The 24176-nt window shown below is 36.4% G+C and overlaps 1 protein-coding gene across 3 annotated transcripts; it reads right to left on the reverse strand.

Moving 5' to 3' along the window:
- Positions 1-929: 929 nt before the first annotated feature.
- Positions 930-18562, reverse strand: LOC149814971 (receptor-like protein kinase At3g21340). Of its 3 annotated transcripts, XM_089988310.1 has the most exons (10): positions 18379-18562; positions 15360-15476; positions 13037-13159; positions 12157-12219; positions 10583-10732; positions 10117-10484; positions 9899-10025; positions 2268-2336; positions 1979-2171; positions 930-1528 (listed from the first exon to the last, which is right to left on the reverse strand). In XM_089988310.1, exons 1-10 carry the CDS (start codon positions 18530-18532, stop codon positions 1123-1125), a joined length of 1770 nt encoding a protein of 589 aa, XP_089844436.1. In that variant the 5' UTR covers positions 18533-18562; the 3' UTR covers positions 930-1122. The 3 variants fall into 3 exon arrangements, with proteins under 3 accessions (XP_089844436.1, XP_089844438.1, XP_089844437.1); XM_089988312.1 differs by lacking the exon at positions 2268-2336 and having other exon boundaries at positions 1979-2150; positions 18379-18561; XM_089988311.1 differs by lacking the exon at positions 2268-2336 and having other exon boundaries at positions 18379-18561.
- Between the last annotated feature and the right edge of the window lie 5614 nt (positions 18563-24176).

The following is a 24176-nucleotide window of genomic DNA, read 5'->3' on the forward strand; positions in this document are numbered from 1 at the left end:
ATGAGCCCAAGGACACCTTGGTTGCCCTCATCAAGCAACCTTGTCTCAATTTATAGTGGGAGGAGAGTATCGGGTTACATACATGGCATTCATGTATGTGAACGCTTTATATGTCACATTGAATGTGAACTCTTCGCATTCACTTAACTCCTCCAATAACTTTCCACTAAAGCCTTCATTAGTGCCTCGTGTCAAATGGAGTCGTCAGGGTTGGACCCGATTCAAAATGTCAACACACGTCAGATGGATCTGATCATGTCTTTCATTCGTTAAAGGACCAGTTTCGGGCTGAGTAATGCCTGACCTGTTATAGCTACAGCATGATGGGAGGTACGGAACATTTGTTTTTGGAAGACATTATTCTTGTACATTGCAAGTGGGACGAGCATACACTAGAAAGACGCCCAAGTCGGACAGTTGGACTGGACCTTATCAGTGGCTTTCTTGATGGCATATCTGAGTGGTTTGTTTATCATAAATCAGAACTTTAAGCCCAAGAGGTGAAGACCATTACCAAAGAGTGGCAGATTAAGAAAATCTACCATTCAGCATAACCATCCAACCATAGGAAAATATTAGGCTATCACAATTGTATTTATCATAAAAGGAAAGTAAAAGCGGTGATCTTTTTGGGGACAGATGCTGCTATTGCATCTACATCGCCAATTCAAGTATTGTATACCGATACTTTGTAGGAACCACCCACAATAACGAAAACCACGTGTGTGGATCCAGTTCAATTGACAAGCCCCTTGAGGGACTCTTGTTCTTCTTTTTTTTTCATGTAACTGCTCTTGGGCTGTTGTGATATCTCATCACACTCGTCCTCCTGATTTGTATAATCTCCTACTGATTCAGTAAAATAAAAAAAAAAAGGTGTACTAGGAGGGAAACGTACGAACACATGATAAAACGAACAGCAAAAACAAGAAACAAATCACAATTTATAGGCTTTCATTGAAATACCAATAACATTACATATTCTTGAATGTCCAGGAGGAAATTGACTTGAGGAGGAGAATTAAACCTTTGGTGATTTTCACTTGGGAAGAGATACTCATGTGAAACAGTTCGAAATTAAAAGTAGGTAGGTATTTGTGATAGCAGTAGACAAGCATGAGATTACCTTGGAAATGGATTAGCTAGTGTATCGACTCCTGAAAAACTGCTGAAATTTTCTGATGTTGGAACTCCGTACTTCCATGAATTTTCCATCTTCATTGCCTCATTCAAAGCATTCACAATCTCGGTCACTTCGGGTCTCGCATTTGGAGCCTGTTCGGTGGCCTTCTTTGCTATTTCAACAACTTCCCATATGGAGTTGATGTTGCAGTAATAACCTTGCAGCCTAGGATCAACTATGCTCTCCATGTCTCCCCTAAAAATCCTGGGTCTGACCCATTGGACGAGATTATAGCGGTCATTGCCTGTGGAAAATATTGCAGGTTTCCCAGTTATAAGTTCAAAAAGAACTACACCAAAACTGAAGACGTCGCTCCTCCTGGTGAGGATTTGGGTGTAGTAGTACCTGTGAAAAATTGAGCATGGATGAGAAACTGCTTCTCAGCTAACTCATGAAATGTTGGCCTATTGCATGGATGCTCAAGGAGAACATGTATAGATGAATACGTGTTCCCTTTGTATTATGTTTTTGACCGTTTCCGCTGTTTTCTGTTGATCTCTCATCACATGCTACTACTTGTCTTCTATTAGTATATTTGACTAGTGAATTTCTTCTCTCTCTCAAAAAGAAAAAGAATATGTTTTCCCTTTTCCCTTTATTGATGTGCTTCTTTTTCACAGCTGTCATGTGTGTGCTTGTGTTAATATTACCAGTTCCTATGATATATACTTTCGAACAGCTGCGGAAATCAATAATATTGAGCTATCAGACATCCACATCCCAAGTAAGGAATCAAGGCATAAAATTTAACATGAATAGAAAGAATATAAGTTTTCTATATATGTTGAGTCATACTCAGGATCTATGTAACCACATGTTCCTGCAACTTGGGTTGCTGCATAATATGTAGACCCATCAACAGCTCCAGTTTTAGACAACCCGAAATCTGCTAATTTGGCTTCTAGATTTTCATCCAAGAGAATATTTTTTGTCTTAACATCCCTATGTATGACCATTGGCTTGCAACCTGAATGTAGATATTCCAAACCTGCAATTTAAACGATGATTTTATAAAAAAAAAAATAAGGGAAAAAAGGCGATGTCTAAAAGAAAATAATTAAGCAAGCAAAGTAAAAAGTTCAACCTTTTGCAGCACCTAGTGCGATTTGAAGCCGCTGTTGCCAGGTCAATGCTCCCCCTATGTTTTTCTCGCCTGGCAGAAAATATTGCCTATTTAACAACAGCCTAGATGGCATTGCCAAATAATCTTTCAAAAAATTAGATCACAGTACAAAATGCTTGTATCCAACCCCAAGGGGTCAGCCTAGTTGGAGGGGGCCTTGGCTGGCATACCACCAGTTGTTCGGGATTGATTCCCGTTGGAGCTAACCCTTGCATAATCCGAAACCCAGCATAAGCCCTGGGGGTTGAGGGTCTTAGCCACGGACTAAGTCTCCATTCCCCGGGCTGCGGTTTCCCCGTGTAAAATATGAAAAAAAAAATGCCATATGAAATTTTATTCTATATGAAATTTTCTTCAAGGAGTATAATCAAATGTCCGGATACTTTTCTACTCTAACGTCTTGTGCAACAAATATTGAGGTCATCCTACGAAAGCACAAAAACCCTTCTAGGGTGAAGCCCAAAATCAGTTGATGAACTATTTTTTCTCTAACCTGTTTATTTCATTCGGGAACAATAGCTATGATGGATCTATTCGTTTTTCCATATTGGACTATTTATCATTTAAGCCTTTTTTTCATATTGACGAAAGTTGCTGCAATCTTTGTATAGTAGTACTTCATTTGGTTCTAAATATTGAAAAGCAATTACATTGATATCATCCTTATATGCTCTTGCACAATGCAGAATAAGTAACCTTCATTTTCGTCCTTGTCAATATGAAGTCTAGCATTGCACAAACAGCAGCTATTACAGGATTTCACCTGGGAGGCAACAAGGCCAGCTCATGCCAAGTCAAAGAGAAACCTCTATATATAGATATAGATAGGGTTAGTATTGGCTACCAACAGGGCTCCGGATGTCTGGTAGGAGCAGTGTGTGCACGCCACCTTGTGTTTGAACGTTGCAAGTTCAAATCCCATTGGTTTGGTTAGGAGCAGTGAGTGCACACCACCTTGTTTTTGGACGTCGCAAGTTCAAATCCCATTGGTATGGTTGTATAACTGGTAAGGGTCTGCCTAACCCCAGCTTGCCTATCAAAAAAAATATTGGCTACTATTGAAGGTACCGAACTATTGAGTAGAAAGCACTTTTTTCTTCAAAAATTTCTAATATTTTGTAGATCAAATGTTATGGAAGTAATCTACATGGTTTGTTTTGTAAGAAAATTGTTTTGAACCATGCGATTATGACAAGTAATTAGGTTTCTAAAGGGGTCTAAAAATCAATGGCGCTCACAATGTGCCAAAAAAATATAACTCAAAAGATCACATTTTTACATCAGAAAAGCATGATCTAAGGATTGACCTTTAGCAAACAAATCATGCTGAATACGTCTGTGTTCCGTACCTATGATTTATGTACCTTCATTAGTGGCCAATATTAGCCCATATATACATAGGACAAAGGGGATTGTCCTACTAAAGGGTCTACCTAGCTGTGCCCACCTTCAAAAATCACATGTGTGTTTTTTTGACAATTTTTAGGGTGATCTCTATGGTTGAAAAGTATACATAGACCCTTGGATCAAATTTTTTTGATGTGTAGTTTGGACTTTATAATGTAGAAATTTCAGAAATTTTAAAGTCATTTACTTTTAGGTCCTAAAATCCTATCTATCTATACATACACTAGGGAATTTGCTGGGATCATTTTTGCAACGGTCTTTGCATAAGGTAGTCTACTTGTTTGCCTTGCCACCATCAATAATTATATTACCCAAATGAAAATGGGATATTCTTGATCATTTGTTTCGTATGACTTTGAAACTGTAGACACTAAAAGAATTCGGCTTCTTGAACCAATACTCCTATAAATGCCTGAAATACCCGTGGAATGCCCCTTGGCGTAGTCTAGCAATAGATAATGGATCTGCCATTAGCAGGCTTAGAAGATAATAAATCTGTTGCTAACTAACCTAGTGGCAAATGGATAATTTACCTCTAAGCTCATTCTGGCGACAAACAAAGTCTGTCAAAATTCTTCATTAAGGGTTCTTTTTTAGCTTGTGAGAAGAATTTTTTAATAGTCTTTTTCCCTCTTTTCAGGATTGAAAACGAGGGATTGTATATCATTGGTTGCACCATCCTTCCTCCTTGTCCTTTGCTTCAGGGAAAGGCTGCTCTATGTAATTTTATATCATTTTCTATAGTTTTAGATTGTTTCTAGTGTAAGTCTCTAGGAAGTTTAGCTACTTAGTTTAGTTTTCTTATTTGGATCTCAGTCAAGTTAGGAAGAGGTCAGAGCGCTTAGCACTCTACCTTTACTTCTCGACTAATTTGCTTTTGTCACTTCTTTTATTTAGGATTTTCTCACATTCTCACATGAAAACATACTAACTACACTAGCTTAACTTAGAAATTTACTTTCCAAGCACTGATTAATTTTTTCTTGGGAGTGCCATATCCCAAGTAGGATATGTTGGAAATTTTGCTTCACTTTGTGGGTCTCACAACTAAGGCATCTTTCGAACGATAGTTGTGTTACTTAGGTACAATGGGTACTCGTGCAACTATACTCTTAAGATACAATCAAGCTTTTGCCTACTCACAAAAAATCAGCCTACACCCTACACTAGGTGAAACCAATAACCTCGACATGAACCACCTTGAACAAGGATAGCATCTTCACTAGGATAGGATGATCTAGGCTCAAATTGGGTATGGATCTTGAGTTCAAATATAGGTATGGATATAGACTATACGTGGGTATAGATCCATACAACAACAGGATCTGAATTTTAAGAATGGATCTAAACAACAATCGGATCTAGATCCGAATAACTAGATTTGGATCTCAAAGTGAATTTAAACTACAACCAGATCTAGATCTCAAGAATGGATTTGAACTATAACCAGGAACTTAGAGATGGATCTGGATTTCACAAGAGAGTCAAGATCATGGGAGAGAAAGAACTCGATACCGAGAACTCATGAGAGAAAGAAAGGAGAGGATAGCTTAAGAGAGGGATAAGATACATGAGAGAGGGTTAGGGTTTATATGGGCCCCATCCTGGTTTTCAACATTCACAATCGCCATATGAAAGACTATCGCTTGAAAAATATTAAAAAATTTGCTTCACTCTGTGGGTCAGACAACTAAGCTTGAACTAAGTATACTCAGAGGCACGCATATACATGTGCTATCTTTTAAGCGTTAGTTTCCTTACTTAGGTATAAAGTGTACTCATACAACTATGCTCTTAGGATACAACTGAACTTTTGCCTACTAGCAAAAAATCAATCCATGACTTGCATTAGGTGAGACTCATAACCTCAACAAGAACTACCTTCATCAACAACCTTTTGACTAATATTTGATGATCTAGGCTTGATTTGGGTTTAGATTTTGAGTTTAGATATGAGTATGGATCCAAAATTCAAGTAAGGATTCTTTTATTTAGGATTTTCTCACATTCTCACATGAAAACATACATACTAACTACTTTAGCTTAAATTAGAAATTTACTTTCCAAGCACTAAGTAATTTCTTCCTTGGGAGTGCCATATTCTATGTAGGATATGTTGGAAATTTTGCTTCACTTTGTGGGTCTCGCAATGGAGGCATCTTTCAAATGATAGTTACCTTAGGTGCAATGGGTACTCGTGTAACTATACTCTTAGGATACAACTGAGCTTTCATCTACTCGCAAAAATCGATCTATGCCCGGCACTAGGTGAAACCAATAACCTCAACATGAACCATCCTGTATAGCCTCTTCACTAGGATAGGATGATCTAGGCTCAAATTGGATATGGATCTTGAGTTTAGATATAGGTATGGATCCAGACTGTACGTGGGTATAGATCCAAACAACAACAAGATCTGAATTTTAAGAATGGATCTGAACAACAACTGGATCTAGATCTGAACAACTAGATTTGGATCTCAAAGTGAATCTAAACTATAACCAGATCTAGATCTCAAGAATGGATTTGAACTATAACGAGGATCTCAGAGATGGATCTAGATTTTACAAGGGAGCCATACTCGTGGGAGAGAAAGAACTCGATACATAGAACTCATGAGAGAGAGAAAGGAGAGGAGAGCTTAAGAGAGGGATAAGATAAATGAGAGAGGGTTAGGGTTTATATAGGCTCCATCCTGGCTTTCAACATTTACAATCACCATATGCAAGACTATCACTTGAAAATTATTAAAAAATTTGCTTCACTTTGTGGGTCAGGCAACTAAGCTTGAACCAAGTATACTCGAAAGCATGTGTATACATGTGCTATCTTTTAAGCGATAGTTGTCTTACTTAGGTGTAAAGGGTACTCATGCAACTATGCTCCTAGGATACAACTGAACTTATGCCTACTAGCAAAAAATCAATTCATGACTTGCATTAGGTGAGACTAATAACCTTTATAAGAACTACCTTGAACAGCCTTTTGACTAGGATTTGATGATCTAGGCTTGATTTGGGTTTAGATCCACGGTTTAGATATGAGTATGGATCCAAATTTCAAGTAAGGATTTTTTTATTCAGGATTTTTTCACATTCTCACATGAAAACATACTAACTACTTTAGCTTAACTTAGAAATTTACTTTCCAAGCATTGAGTAATTTTTTTCTTGGGAGTACCATATCCCATGTAGGATATGTTCGAAATTTTGCTTTACTTTGTGGGTCTCACAACTGAGACATCTTTCAATTGATAGTTGCCTTACTTAAGTGCAATGGGTACTCGTGCAACTATACTCTTAGGATACAACCAAGCTTTCATCTACTCGCAAAAAATTGGTCGATGCCCTCCACTAAGTGAAACCAATAACCTCGACATCAACCATCCTGTATAGCCTCTTCACTAGGATAGGATGATCTAGGCTCAATTTGGGTATGGATCTTGAATTTAGATATAGGTATGGATCCAGCCTCCACGTGGGTGTAGATCCAAACAATAACAGAATCTGAACAATAATCGGATCTAGATACGAACAACAACTAGATTTGGATCTCAAAGTGAATCTAAACTACAACCAGATCTAGATCTCAAGAATGGATTTGAGCTATAACCAGGATCTCAGAGATGGATCTGAATTTCATAAGAGAGCCAGGCTCGTGGGAGAGAAAGAACTTGATATAGAGAATTCATGAGAGAGAGAAAGGAAAGGAGAGCTTAAGAGAGGGATAAGATAAATGAGAGAGGGTTAGGGTCTATATAGGCCCCATCCTGGTTTCCAACATTCACAGTTGCCATATGCAAGACTATTGCTTGAAAATTATTGAAAATTTTGCTTCACTTTGTCGGTCAGGCAACTAAGCTTGAACCAAGTATACTCGAAAGCATGTGTATACATGTGCTATCTTTTAAGCGATAGTTGTCTTACTTAGGTGTAAAGGGTACTCATGCAACTATGCTCCTAGGATACAACTGAACTTATGCCTACTAGCAAAAAATCAATTCATGACTTGCATTAGGTGAGACTAATAACCTTTATAAGAACTACCTTGAACAGCCTTTTGACTAGGATTTGATGATCTAGGCTTGATTTGGGTTTAGATCCACGGTTTAGATATGAGTATGGATCCAAATTTCAAGTAAGGATTTTTTTATTCAGGATTTTTTCACATTCTCACATGAAAACATACTAACTACTTTAGCTTAACTTAGAAATTTACTTTCCAAGCATTGAGTAATTTTTTTCTTGGGAGTACCATATCCCATGTAGGATATGTTCGAAATTTTGCTTTACTTTGTGGGTCTCACAACTGAGACATCTTTCAATTGATAGTTGCCTTACTTAAGTGCAATGGGTACTCGTGCAACTATACTCTTAGGATACAACCAAGCTTTCATCTACTCGCAAAAAATTGGTCGATGCCCTCCACTAAGTGAAACCAATAACCTCGACATCAACCATCCTGTATAGCCTCTTCACTAGGATAGGATGATCTAGGCTCAATTTGGGTATGGATCTTGAATTTAGATATAGGTATGGATCCAGCCTCCACGTGGGTGTAGATCCAAACAATAACAGAATCTGAACAATAATCGGATCTAGATACGAACAACAACTAGATTTGGATCTCAAAGTGAATCTAAACTACAACCAGATCTAGATCTCAAGAATGGATTTGAGCTATAACCAGGATCTCAGAGATGGATCTGAATTTCATAAGAGAGCCAGGCTCGTGGGAGAGAAAGAACTTGATATAGAGAATTCATGAGAGAGAGAAAGGAAAGGAGAGCTTAAGAGAGGGATAAGATAAATGAGAGAGGGTTAGGGTCTATATAGGCCCCATCCTGGTTTCCAACATTCACAGTTGCCATATGCAAGACTATTGCTTGAAAATTATTGAAAATTTTGCTTCACTTTGTCGGTCAAGCAACTAAGCTTGAACCAAGTATACTCGGAGGCACATGTATACATGTGCTATCTTTCAAGCGATAGTTGTCTTACTTTGGTGTAAAGGGTACTCATGCAATTATGCTCCTAGGATACAACTGAGCTTTCGCCTACTAGCAAAAAATCAATCCATGACTTGCACTAGGTGAGAATGATAACCTCTACAAGAACCACCTTAAAGAACCTTTTGACTAGGATTTGATGATCTAGGCTCAATTTGGGTTTAGATCCTGAGTTTATATATGAATATGGATCCAGATTTCAAGTGAGTAAGGGTGTGAACGACGACAAGATTTTGATCTTAAGAATGGATTCGAACAACCAGATTTGGACCCGAATAACAACCGAATATGGATCTTAAGAATGGATCTGAAGTACAATCAGATCTGAATCTCAGGAATATATCTGAACTGTAACTGAATTTTAATCTCAAGAATGAATCCAAACTACAACCAGATCTTGATCTCACAAGAGAGTCAAGCTTGTGAGAGAGACAGAACTCGATATAAAGAAAGAGAGGAGAGGAGAGCTTGAGAGAGGGTTGGGGTTTATATAGGCCCCAACCATCATAAAGAGCCTTTAAGAGGTCCAAATTAATGATCAGTTATTATGTGCCATGGCTGACCAAAATGGCCACCCAAATAGGCCCAAATGGTTAAACAAAGAGGGGCACCAAAAAGGGTTCTAAATGATCCGATAAAGTTCAAGATAGACCTTGATCGAGTCAAAGGTTAACGATAAATGTTCATGCAAAGACGTTAGGTCAAGGTTCAAACGGATCAAAATAAAATTTAAAAAAAAAACATTGCAAAGTCAAAGTTCATTAATGCGCTGGTCAAAGTCGATTTTACTCTTGAAGGTTAAATTCATCAAGTACTAAAAAGATAAGTTGAGAGACCAAGAGATGTACAAATTAACCCAAAATGTAAGGGCCTTTAGGACCTTGCCCTTTAAGGCACGAAAAGTTCATGCAACTTTTAATATAGGTAAACTTTTGTAGAGAACGTAATACCCACAAACTTATAGAAATAGAAAAAATAAAAGAAAAACTTAGTTTTGGGAAACTGCCATTTTTTTTTTGCTCACAACTGAGCAAGGGTAGTACTTGATGAGCATACAAATAAAAGAAAAACTTAGTTCTGATGTCTTCTAGAGCATACAAAGAAGAAATTGCAGCATTGACATCCATCAACAATCATCTGCATCTCATATTGGATTGTCTTATTGAAGCATCATACCTGACAGTAGCTCCGAGAGATTTCCATTGGACATATACTCCGATACGAGAATCACGTTATTACCTTCTTCACAAAACCCGACTAAAGAAACCAAGTTTCTATGATTGATTTTTAGCAAGATCTCAATCTGCAGAAAATGGTCATAGAATTCTGAATTATTATAACATATACCTACGTATTCTTGCCATCGATTGAATGCATTAATTCTCTATACCAACCTCTGCATTAAACTGTTGAATTTCTGACGATGAATCCTTCACCATCTTGACAGCAACTGCAGAACCATTATTAAGGCAGCCATAATAGACAGTTGAAAACCCTCCATGGCCAATAACCTTTTCAAAGTTATTAGTGATCCTTTTAACCTCAGCATAGCTAAAATTCGAAGCACTTGACCGTACTATTGAAGCTTTAGTTGGTATTGTTGCTGGAGCTTCTTGTGATTTGTTCTCCTCAACAGCAACTATTTTGAAGTTACCAGTACTTGAAGACTTAGTGTAGCTACAACATAAGGAAGTTGAAAGTCCCCGAAAGACTGTTGCTGTTCCACTTGTGGGGTCTTTTGGGTTGGGACAAGCACCTGCTTCTGCAAGGGTCATGAACAGTAATCAGACGCACACACTAACACAGGTGCACGCACACTAGTTACAGCTTAAAAGTCTATTGCTCGACATGGGTACACACCTGCTCGATCTCTTGCTTCTGTGGCCCTTTTCTTTCTGCGCATAAATGCCACTACAAGTATTCCAATCAGACTCACTGTGACAAAAATGGATATCAAGACGAAAACCCACGCTGGAGTGTTCTTCTTGTTCTTTGGACCAGTCTCATGTCCTGTGAATCAAAAGACACACAAGATTATGTCACAGATTATCCGCTCAAGAAAAGGATGAGATGATTCCCATCTCGTAACTTAAATATAGGGTGTGGGCGCAGTAACGTTGTGGGTTCTGTCAATCTCAAACAACATCGTGCATGAGAATGTATGAGGAATGAGAGAGGCTTCATGACATCGGCAGACATTCAGGTGGTCAGATAGATATCATCCAACTGAGGGTCCAATCGGCTTTACATACCCACCTGAATTAGACGAACCATTCTCTTTCAGGCCCAGGTTGAGCAATTTTAGATCCATGGGGTTCTACTAGGATTTAGGTTGCATGATCCAACAGTCTATTCACATCAAAAGGACCATGCTAAGTGCATGTACAGGGTTGGATTTGAGAAAAAAAATTGGAAATGCCTAGTTCTCATATCCCAATGGGCCTATATATATATATATATATATATATATATATATATATATATATATATATATATATATATATATTAGTGAGTAGCTCCAAGGCTCTCATCTCCTAAATCATCCTAAATGGCATCAAACGAACAAAGTTTCATATGTTTTTTAATATGAACTCATGTGTTAGATTATTTAGTACAAAACATGCTAGATTAGACTTTTTCATCTTTGCATGTTTATATAGAGCGATCAGAAATTGACGGCTCATATTGTACGAAAAATTAGTCAAATAGAAATAAGGTTTCTTATTAGTCAATAAGCATTGATGACGAAGTTAGGATTAAGTAAAAAAAAAATCAACACATGCAACTATGTTTTTTAAAAGCATTTAAAATAGTTTTGGACATAAAAGATTGGGAGATACTCTTCAATATATATATTAGTAATGACAAGGTGTTCCCAGATCACGTACTCCCACCTAATACAAACTTCAAGTTTTCAAATTTTGAGTGTTTTTCTCGTTGATCAGACCCTATAGATATGATCTAGAATCATTAAACATAATCCAAAATATGATTCCTATCAAATAAATTGTGTTAAGTACATCTATAAGGTCTGATTGAGTAGATATACATCCTACAGCTATGATTTCTAATAGGTGTGAGTAGGTGCTCTCTCTCTCTCTCTCTCTCTATATATATATATATATATATATATATATATCAGGATTGCTTGGACCTCCGACCCATAAGTGAAAGTTTATCACCTTTTGTTTTTGGTAGGTATCAGTCCAAACCGCATTCAAATCTGTATTCAGACTTGGCTTCAACTTATGTGGTATGGCGTTTTCCGAATTTGGTCAATAACTTTTGTACATCTATTCGTCTTCTGATCAACCTGGTAAACTAATTGATACTGAGATAAACATAAGAGGATGAAGATTCACCACGTGAACTTAAGATTGGAGACTCGCTAGCTGTACACCACATCAAACATGTCAAGAGAAGTAGGAATGTACCTGGGTATGCTTGCGTCGGTGCTGGAGATTGTATGTACCAATTGTCCGGGGACTGTGCAGGAACTGGAAAATAAGACCTTTTAGTCAATAAACATACCATTAGTGGTGCTGTTTTAAGAAAAGACAACTTTTTTGTGGGTTATTGTAAAGAGTAAACATTACCACCCATCGTGTCATCACTTAACGAGGACAGGACAGGGATCTAACAATATAGTTTTGAAAACATAATCATCCATTAATTCAATCACACCACCATCCGTTCTAAAATAATTACATCACTACATTTGGTGGGCTCCACTGCTTTTACAATGAATAGTGGGGATTGCAGTGATGAACGGTGATGATTTCAAAACACAAAAAATATTATGTTTTACCTATCACATCTATTGTTAAATTATGACTTCAACATTTTGGTGAGCTTGGCTGTTTCACAATCAGTGGTAATAATGATTTCAAAACATAAAAAAAAAAAGAATTTGTATCTTGCATGGAGACCTGTCATACCCATAGTACAAACGTTTTAAACGGCAATTTTTCGTTTTTCAAAAACTCCCAAGAAATAAAAAAAAAAAAAATCATAAATCTTGGGGGTTTTTTGGTAAAATCTTGGCAATAAAAAAATAATTTAAAAAATATAAAATTTATTTTTTATAAGAAAATATTAATAAAAAATATTTAAAAATAAAAATACACAAATTTTTTGCGATAAATAGCCGCTTTAAACGTAAATATCGCTTTTATTCATCTTCTGATCAACCTGGTAAACTAATTGATACTGAGATAAACATAAGAGGTTGAAGATCCACCAAGTAAACTTAAGATTGGAGACTCGCTAGCTGTACACCACATCAAACATGTCAAGAGAAGTACGAATGTATACCTGGTGAAAATCCTTTTGGAGGGTATACACTCGACGGTGGTGGCGGGTATCCTTCCGGAGGTGACCCAATTGGAGCCGGTGGTGGTGGTGGCAGTGGTGGAGACTGAGGTGAAGGAGATGGAACTGGAAAATAAGATATTTTAGTCAATAAAAGTACCATTATCATGCCATTTTTTGCTCCCCACTACTAGTGGTGCTGTTTTGGCAAAGCTAATAAACTAAAATTCCAACCTTTTGTGGGTTATCGTAAAGAGTGAACGCAACTTGAAAGGAGGACAGATCAAGTGATTTGACAAGATACCAAAACGACCACCCTTAATGCCATCAGTTATCGAGGACAGATGATTGACAAAACACAACAGATCACAACAGTCCATCACCACCGTTCATTCTCAAATAATGACATCAGCACTTTTGGTGGGCTCCAACAATAAGTGATAGTGATTGAAGTGTTGTACGACGGTGACTTCAAAACACAAAAGAAAATTAATCTTTTTGTCAATTCACTTGCTCGGTCCTATCACCCGTTAGCATCCATTGTGAAATTATGACATCAACACTCAATTTCATGAAACCTCACACAGGGAGTGTTCATCACAAACATGATGGATGCTCCCCACGAGTTCGTTCTGGTTACGCTTCAAAAGCTATCATGCACCTACACATTTTCATCTATATGTATTAAGTCCCATTTTTTGTTCTACCCTATTGTGTATTATATTTTTAAGCATTTTATGATAAATTTGAACCGTTAGATGTATTTAGCATTCTTGCTTTAGTAAGAATAACTCTCGAATTATGTTTTTTTGACAAAAAATATGTTTTATGAGCCGAAAAAAAACTATTACCTTCGTGAACGTTGATTTTGGATCACTAGAAAAACCTGTATACAATTCAGATTCTAGTGATCCAAACTCCAGTTCCCACAAAACAAAACTATAGATCACATATATGGTGTAAATGTGAAAAAATATCAAAAAAAATATGATTTTGAAGGGAGAAAAACCAGAAAGTAGGCAGAATCAGCACATTACTGTATATAGTCACTAGAATATGAGAATTGAAAATATCAGAACTAATGTATGAGCCATGATTTTTCATGGTTTTTTTGTTCTTTTCTCTTGAATCTAACCATACTGATCTAACCTACATGTTTGGTTTTATAATAACTCACTCTTGAATCATCCGATTTTGATGCATAAATGAGATTTTTTTAAAGCTTTAAAATCAATGGCTCATAATCTTCGTAAATATTCAAGCATTCAAAAATTATATTTTTTATTGAAAATACACGATCCAATGGCTGATTCCTAGCAAATTCACCATCCCAATCATATGTACATGGTTGGATTTGCAAAAAAAGTGTTGGAAATGACATATTTCTAGTTCAGTAATTAAGACCCACAAAATTTTAGACATTTAAACCACTCTCTTAGTTTAATTTGAGAAAAAAATTATTTCACCTGTTCAATTTAGTCTGTAAGTATGGTGAATATTTAAGTTTTGAATTTTTCTTAAGTAGTGTGACAATCACTCTTTTGATTAATAACGGAGAAGAAAATAAATAATAATAATAAAAATAGCAATATCATTTTGAAACGCCGTTCAGTAGTGCGTTCTGAAGAACATTTAGAAGTTACAAGTTAGATTTCAGTATTGTAAAAAGAAATTTTTGAGTAGGGTGCTAGTATAAACCATTCATGGAAAGACCGTTCCCGGATTGGCACCCACTTAGCTTATAAAACATATATTGAATTGGAAGGGGGTCTGTCTAACCCCATTTCGACTAAAATAAATAAATAAAACGCATTTTTTTTTTATTTTTTTGTGTTTTGAAATCACAATTGTCTATCACTTCGCCACTAATTGTTCTGCAGCACTTTTGGTGGGCTCCATTGCTTTTACCGTGAATGGTGGTGATTTAAGTGATGGACGGTGGTGAATTCAAAACAAGAAAAATTTGTAAAATGTTTTTGTCAAATGACTTGCTCCGTGCTTTCACCCATCAACATCCATTGTGAAATTATGACATAACACTTTGGTGAGCTTGGCTGCTAGCACAATCAATGGTAACGATGATTTCAAAACATTAAAAAAATTTGTATTTTATGAAGAGACCGGTCATACCATACATATGTGGTGTAACAAACTCGTACAACCAGTTTTTGTTGGAAATGGAGGTGCTCTCTCTCTCTCTCTCTCTCTCTCTCTCTCTCTATATATATATATATATATATATATATATATATATATTCACTTCAGACATCATGGACGTGCTAGCTATACACTGCATCAAACATTGCTACAGAAGTACGGAGCATACGTTGTGGAGATGTTGGAGCAAATAAGCTTGGCGACGATGGAGGAGAGCCATTTTGGTTCGGTGGTGGAGCTGGCGGCGATTGATACTCTCCACTGCTGTCTGGTGGTTGTGCTGGAGCTGGAAAATGCTCTCTTTTAGTTAATAAATGTACCATTGAGTCTGATTTGATCAAATTAAACAACTTGCATCAATGAAATCTCAAAAAGTGGTATGAAGATGGGGATGAATGAAACTCATTTCCTTTTAGTGGGTTATTGTAAATGAAAGCGCACACACAATCACTGGATGCATTTCACACACACCTATGTCCACAGGAAGGTTATCTCCTCTTTGTCTCTCAACTAATTTTAGAGAGAGGAGGTTCCATTAAATAATTATAAGTTGCAAAAGTTTTTGTAACCCTTTCATCTAAGGAATCTTTAACAACAAAGAATTGTTTGTCTTTTGAACCTTCTTAATCTCTTTATTCTTATCTTGATTGGTTTCTTTGCGAGAGAAACCTTTTCCAACGTGTATAAAGGTTTCCATGTGGGAGAGGTCTCTCCCGGCGCGTGGGCTTAATCCATTTAGATATAGATTGGATCCAATTCCTCTAACAGTAAAGAGTAAACGAACTCAAATGGATGACAAACGAGGTCATTTAATAAAACACATTGTGTTTCCAAATGACAACCATCCATGCCATCAATCATCAGCCTCCATTGTGAAATCAGCACTCTCTTTGATGATTTCGCCATAAATCGGGTCATACCAAATGGAAGCAGGGGCGTAGCTAGGGGGGGGCAGGACTGGGCTGTAGCCCAGTCCTGCCTCCCCAAACAGTTAAAAAATTTTTTTTTTTTTAAAAGCCCAGTCCTAGCCCTGCCCTGATTCCATATGAAATAGATTTTTATCCATTTTTTAGCCCAGCCCTTACTGCAGCAAATAGTTTGATTTGTCCATATGAAATAGATTTTTATTAATAATTGTAGCCATTTTTTATTTTATCTCAAAAAAAAAAATTTCTGGGGGCGCTGCCCCCGAACCCCCCGACTATTACACAAATATTTTTTTTTCTACACCCCTGTTTGCCCCCCCCTCACATGAATCCTAGCTACGCCCCTGAATGGAAGGGATCAAGTGGTGGAACTGACTCCACCGGTGGAGTCTATTACTATTTAAAATGGGGAAGGTCTCTTTCTCTCAACCGTTATCATGTTTGGATTGGTTTAGTCATGTTATGCTAGAATCAATAATATTTTATATTGGATCCTTGATTGGGCTCAAATCAAGTCTGATAGGTTTTCATTGTTTACATATAAAAAGCCATGTTTCAATTTTCTTTTGTTAGATGCACTAATAACATTAATATTTTATACTAGATTTGATATAATTTCATGAAACTCATTGGGATCCAGGCTATTATCCAAATCCTTGAGCTGTTCGAGAAAGTCTATCAAGTGGAACACGAACAAATAGTGGCATTTTAAAGCAATTTTAGCATGAGATTCTCAAACCCAAAGAAACATTACCAATTAAATTAAAGACAAAAAGGAAAATGACACGAGTGGTCAGCCCTTTCTTTTAAGGTTGAGGAGCTGAGGAATGGAAGGCCCTCTCATAGTTTAAAAAAGGGACCATTCCTCCCTCAATTCATCATATGCAACTAGAGGTGGGAGGCTCTTTTCATAATGAGACTAGTCTACTCCACCTAACTCATCAAATATATTTTTAAATTCTCAACTCTCTCTCTCTCTCTCTCTCTCTCTATATATATATATATATATATATATATATGATTTTCAACTTGGCATGATTTTAATCTCAAGGCGGTCTGCAGGGGAGGGCCCTTTTACAGTTGGAAAAAGGGCCATCCATCCATCGATTCACCGTTGTAGGACTAAATAAGAGAAGGTGAGGGGCTCTTTCATATAATAAATAGTATAGCCTGCTCTCCACCTAAGTCATTAATGCAGGTGACCCCCTTTCTAGATATGAATGATTCTTTCCTTCGTATCCAGCTGGTGAAGTGGAGAAAAGAAAGGTTTTCTAAAATATCCAATATTAAAAATATTTTGTTTCTATCACAACATGATACATGTTAAAACCTTTAAACAATGTTAAAATTTTAATTTTAGGCAATTTTTGCCATTAATTAAAAAAATGCCAATTCAAGTTGGTATCCTGTCGATTTCCTATCGACCGATACAAGCCGATTCAGGCCGATTTTCTATCTCCCTTTCTTAATAGCTATAAAATGAAACTGTTCTACCACTGAAGTGGTATCCCATGTGGTAATCGGGGTCCTCTGTCAAGCTGATAAATGTATATGAAGTAAACTGTTTTTTACCATTTGAGTTATTTGATAAGGCCTGGCCCATTATAGAGTAGGAAGAAGAGAACATTAGTGAAAACAACAGCGTATCCCTGCCTTTATTATCCGAGACAAATAGTCCGACCTCTTGGCTCCAACTATTCATCCCTCTTTTCTAGGGTTAACCGTACAAAACAAGTAGTGGAAAATAATCCAAGATTTTTTTCTCCGTGTTTGTTTCATATATGGGCCCCACCCCCAAAAGTCAGAAAAAATAATCTGACAGTTTATTTCTTCACAACCCTTTAAGGTCGAGAAATGGTGGTGATATTTTTCTCAGCTGTACATCAGATTCTTTTCAATTTCCATGTGATAAGATGAGTCAATTTTTTTCTGTGGACACTTTTACCGCTTCCAGAAAATGGCGTTAAACATCACCAAACGAATGAAAACCATCTGAATAGCCAAACTTAATTAAAGAGTAACCCAAAGTGGTTGGTCCCAAAACAACACATGGGACTGAAGTGACTTTGGTGACCTCAAGTCCCATTTGCAAGAGTTGGCTCTGCTAAAAATACCCACTTCACTCTGAGGTCAGGATTCTCATTTTCAAAACATGGGATGTAATTGCCATATGTTCAGATTTTGAAGCCACTATTCATCCAATATCCAACGTTTGAAAGAAACAGGAAAACAAAGATCAAAATGAATGCAAAGAAAGCTTACAAGATTGGCCATCAACTGTAGACACAAAGAGAGCCACCAGCAAGAATAGAATGAAACCAACTTCAACTTGATTCACCATCTTCTTATTCTTGGATTTCCATCGTCCATTGTCTGTTAGGAAGATGTGGGAATCGGCAGAGAAGGTAAAGGCCATGATGAGTACTGTGCAAAGATCAGCAGATGGTATCCAGAATAAGGAGTAAGCAAGTTTAAATAGAAGAATCGTCACAACTAGCTTCTCCCTTGACTTGTTCAATGCAATTATTTACAATTGGAGGGCTATTCTGACCCCCAAGGCAAATGGGACCCTTATAATTGATGATTCCAAGCTCCAAGTTTAAATAGAAGACTTGTTCAAACCCCAGTGGTATAAGTTGCTTTTTGGTACCATAAGGCTTTTGGGAGTACTGACATGCCTTGGTACAAGTGTGTGTGTGGTGGTGATGATTTTCCGTATCACCTCATCCCAACCCGAACAAAAGTGGCATAGCCAATCACATGACAGTATTTCATGTGGGCCCCATGCAATGCTGTCATGTGATTGGCCATGTCGCCTAATCGCTCCTTTGATCTCAACTCGAGAATTAATCCTTTAGCAAGACTTTTGAGTAAAACACATCCGACCATGGAAAAATGACTGACCAAAACTTGGTTATGATTTTGCGTGTAGATCGTCAATTTATTGCTGTCATTCATTCCACCCTTTTATGGGCATAAAGAAAGTCAGAGATGACGTCCATTTTAATTGTTCATTTCTTATTCTGCGAATTCTTTTTTTATTAATGCCAATAAAAAAAAGTTCCCTTTTTTTATTTACCCTTTCTAAGTTATTTAAATTTTACTTATGCACAGTTTTTATTTTTCCAAAACTTTAAGTATATTTGCATTATGTTTATTTTTTCTTATAAAACTAGCATGAGATACGTTAAATAGCAAAATGTTGTGAAATACAACTGGCAAGGTACTTTAAGTAGCAAAATGTGGTGATTTTTTTTTGGGGTTGGCAAGCTTGAGTTACGCGGATCCCAACCAGATTAGAACAAGGTTTTTTTTACAAAAATAGTCTTGGGCTTATTGCAATTTTGCAAATATGGCCTTGCCTTATGTTTTTCTTACCTGCCTTTTTGTTATACCCTGGCTGAGGGACCTTTTGTTAACCTACTTGGGCGTGTAGCTCCTTCATCTGTAAGCAATTTAACCTAAGCATTTTTTATTATCTTGTACCAAAACATTGGCTTTGAAATTGAAAATGTGAGGAAGCCTCCAAACCAGAGTTACTGGAAACACCAAAAGTATTGGGAAAGTGCGCTTTTTCGAAGTGCGTTTTGAAAGCATGAGACGTGCTTTCCAAATGTGTTGAGAAGCATAATTTTTTTTTTTTTGAAAGCTTGCTTTTCCCTTGCCTTTTCTTTTATTTACTTTTTTTTTATATTTTTTTTTCTTTTTTGCTTCTAGCTTTCTAACATTTTGAAAGTATTTCACTTCCCGCTTCTGCTTCTCATATCGCTTCCTGCTTCCTCGATTGACAACTCTAGTTTATAGTACTCAAACAGACATAGATACCGGTGTTGGAGAGGAGAGGGAAAGGTTGAAAGTGTTGTGTAGATTGGGGAGGGGCACGGAGGAAAGAGGTTATGGGGATGGGAATCTGTCTTTAGTTGTCAGTATGATATGGTATTTATTTTGTAACTGATGCAGTTGAATTCATTTAAATTATTGGTTGGCCCTTGTTGGCTGTTGTATAATAGGTTAAGACTGTTGTTATTAGACTGACTTTGTTTTGTTTGTGTAATAGATACTTTGAGGCTTACCTTGTTGCATTGCTATTTAACCATATTTCCTTGCAATATATGCCATATTTTCCTGTCTTTGCAAATATTGTAAGAGGCCTGTATGCTAAACATGAGTTTTCTTTATCATGATTATCTCGTAGACTTTTCTTCTCATTCTATTCATATATGATTGTTACATCTTATTGAGAGTCCACTACAAGAAAAACGCTAGTTAGCCACGGATGCTATATGCTATCCGTCACTAATTCATCATTAACTCCATCGCTAACGTGTTTAACGACGGATAACGTCCATCGCATAATCCTGATCGCTAAATTGCGACAGACATTATCGGTCACCAATCCGTCGTTAATTAGCGACGGATTGACGATAGACTATGGTTGTCGCTAATTAGCGACGGCATAGCAATAGAATATATTCGAATATAATCCATCACTAACTTTTGGTTGGCAAGTTAGCGATGGATTAAAGTCCGTCGCAAACCATCACCTGATTGAAATTGGCGACGGCTTAACGACGGATTATATTCATCGCGAATGCGTCGCTAGTTTTTAAAAAAAATAAAAAAAATTTGAAATATGAAACTCGAGAAAAATTTCCCGTTATACAATTCATATAACCTACTTATAAAAAACAAAGTATACACAAAAAATACATATACAAGTGAAACAAAATTAACACAAGTTCTAAGCTAAACAATAAAATACAGTTTTGCCAAGTTATAATTAGTTACAAGTACATCAAACAAATTAAATACATGAATCTAGTCGTCGTCAAGATTCGGGGCATCATCCTCTTCATTTTCTCAATCTACCCCTCCCTCCATACCTCCATCAGCTCCTCTACGCTGATCATCTCCAGCATCCTACAAGAAAACCAAAATATTAGTAATTATAAACAAAATATTTATATGTGTTCTAATGCAGTCAAAAAACTTTATATGTGATTCAATCATGCTCATATGTGTTCTAAGGCAGTCAAAAAACTTTCATAGTGATTCAATGATGCTCATATGTGTTCTAAGGCAGTCAAAAAACTTTCATAGTGATTCAATGATGCTCATATGTGTTCTAAGGCAGTCAAAAAACTTGATTCAATCATGCTCATATGTGTTCTAAGGCAGTCAAAAAACTTGTATAGTGATTGAATCATGCTCATGTGTGTTCTAAGGCAGTCAAAAAACTTGCATAGTGAATTCCTAGCCATGGTGACAGTCTTCCCCTTAGCTTGGCATGTACAACTTGCGCAAATATCTTTCGGGAATTCCTAGCCTTTTCAAGCATGCTAAACCTAACTTTCTAAGATACCTAACACAAGGTGGCAGGAGTTGAAATCAGAGAAAACATAAGTCACCAACCAAAGGCACCTCTCTAACCAAAGCATATTTATTGACACATTAACTAACACCAGAAAGTGTGTGTCTTCTTCAAAAGGCCTCACCTTTTCTTGCTTTTTCAGTGTCACGGCCAACACGGATGGAGGCACCACGATTTGCAACACCCTACAATTAAAGGAAAAAGAAACAAAAAGGGAGGAAAATGTTCAATTAGTGGATGAATCAGCATGCACAAAACAAAGATAAGAATGAAAGCTTCTAGTTGATAATGAATTAGCAACCAACTTTTTTTAATTGCACACACATACACACACAAACTTACCCATGAGAAAGTGTTGATACCTGGTCTCATGGCACCCTGTCAGTCACCTTTCATTACCCTCACCATAGGCAGAAATTAATGTGCTCCTTGTGTCTCAAGCCTAGTTTCCTAATAGCCTCCTTGATGACATCGATTCCACCATCGCTTCTCATTGACTTTGTACTAAGGAAACAGATAATCATATCATTTTGAATGATATTGAGAAAAAAGAGAGCACTTTATTTTCTTGTGAAAGCAAGTAAAAATATAAAGAGAGTATTGCATAATATGGAGAAAATGTTTTCATATGGATTTCCTACTGAGCAGAAAATTGTTAACAAAGGCTGCCAAATACGAGAATTGGATAGTTGGCAATTATGAATATTTGGACACCAAACACAACATTGATAAGGTGGAATTCATGACTAGGCATAAAATGGAGTCGTAGCTTTTGTATGATGAGTGAGAAAAAACTCACCTATAGTTGGTATGAGCACCAGCACCGTTTTAGTCACCCTGTTTTTCATCAAAGAGAGAATTTAACATAACTATTGATGAATGAAAACTAAAATAGCAAATGTTTATACAACAATGCTATCTCTTTTACATCAACAAAATCCCAGAAATCAAAAAACAAAAAACAAAAAAACTTTACATTTTAGTTAATGTAGAGAAAATACAAAAATGAAAGATCTAAAATCAAAAGTTGTGATTAATCGACACAATCAGTAGAATGCTTAAAAGAAACAAGTAATGCAAATATCTATGCACCAATATGAGTCTGTTTTACAATTTCATTTTGTGATTACCCTATGTATGTTTGATAGCAAACCAAAAAGAAACAAAATAATCAATGCAAACAGACAAGGGATATTTGAATTACCAGAATAGGTTTTGGGTCAAAGGAGAGAACAACTCCAACAATTTATGTGATCCTCTGTTTTATCAAAGAAAAAGAGCGTGCATAAGCACATTGCAGAAGAAAATATGAACATAAAAAAAAAAATGGAAAACCCATAACTTAATCACAAAAGCAATTTTGGATACCTCAAGAATGTAGCGAGCAACTGTTATCATCGCAAAATTCCCCCCCCCCCCCCTCCCTTGCGAGAGAGAAACGAATTTCGTGATTCAAACTCGACCAAAGTTTTGAAAATGGTTTTGAAAATTAACTCGCCTTCGTTTTGAAAATTTGCGAGAAAATTCCGTGGAATGGGATCTGCCTGTCGGTACGAGGTTCAACCGTTCCTGGCGACTTTACCAGGGGTAATTGAACCAAAGACCAATTATGTGCTTTAAATCGACTCAAACAGCTAAATTATGCTCTATTTTTCCTAGAATGCACAAAGAATCAGGCTTGTGCTATGAAAATTTAAAAATAATGCAAGTTTGAGAAAATATGATATTTGCTTTGGAAAATTGAAATATGCTTGAAAATTGATTGGAAAAGTACTTGAAAATTGAATTCCTGGAAAAATCATTGAAGTTCATTGGAAATCAGAAATTTGCATTGGAAAATGAATACTCAGGAAAACTTGTACTTTGGAAAATCGATTTTGAGATTTAGATTGCTTTTCTGAGGAAATGGATTTGAGAATTCTGATAAACTCAAGAAATTCATTGGAAAATGATTTCTGAAAAGGAAAATGAATTCTCAGGAAAACGAGAATTCTGAGAAGATCGATTTCTGAAAACTTGGGATTTTGAAATTTGAGAATGTTAAAACATTGGAAAATCTTCATTTGAACTTGGGAAATGCTTTGAAATGTCATTTGAAAACTTAGGATTCTGAGAAAATCAAATCCTAAGAAAGACTTGAAAATTCTTGGGAAAACTGATTTTTCTGCAATGGAATTGGGAAATGATTTGGAAAATGATGCAATTTGAATGATATGAATGAATGAATATGAATTTGAAAAGGGAATTTCATTGAGGAATTGAAAAAAATCCTTTTGAAACTTTGAGAAATGCAGTGCATTTTTGAAGTTAGCCTAAGAGTGTAGGCTGAATGTGACTAATACGAAGATCATAAATCTTGGTTTTCTTCGTATTCTGACTATGACCATAAATACGAATCTCACCGAGTTTATAAACTCCATAAGAGCTTGTGCACGTGCCATTCGTGTCAACCATAGTGAATTTGAAATAATGTGTATGAATGATACATTCAGATATTGAATTTGCAGAAATTAAACTATATGCAATGCAGTCCTATTCTAAGCAGAAAAGTAAATCTTATTCCAAATATTACATTGATTTTTACATTGAATTGAATAAAATAAAGAAATGAAATAACTAAGTCTTCTTCTTGAATGTTCCTGCAAAACTTAGAAAATAAGGTTAGCACAAAAATGTAGGTTTTTCTGAA

Source organism: Nuphar pumila, chromosome 15 (assembly GCF_984573655.1).
Source record: "Nuphar pumila chromosome 15, dmNupPumi1.hap1.1, whole genome shotgun sequence".
NCBI lineage: Eukaryota > Viridiplantae > Streptophyta > Magnoliopsida > Nymphaeales > Nymphaeaceae > Nuphar > Nuphar pumila.

Bases quoted from the DNA above. Each gene is read 5' to 3' on its own strand.
- LOC149814971 (XM_089988310.1), bottom strand. From the start codon at position 18,532: ATGGCCTTTACCTTCTCTGCCGATTCCCACATCTTCCTAACAGACAAT. The intron at 10,485-10,582 runs GTGTGTACCCAT...TGACCCTTGCAG, and splicing joins AGAAGCAAGAGATCGAGCAG to AAGCAGGTGCTTGTCCCAAC. The intron at 1,529-1,978 runs GTATGACTCAAC...AATTTTTCACAG, and splicing joins TGTGGTTACATAGATCCTGA to GTACTACTACACCCAAATCC.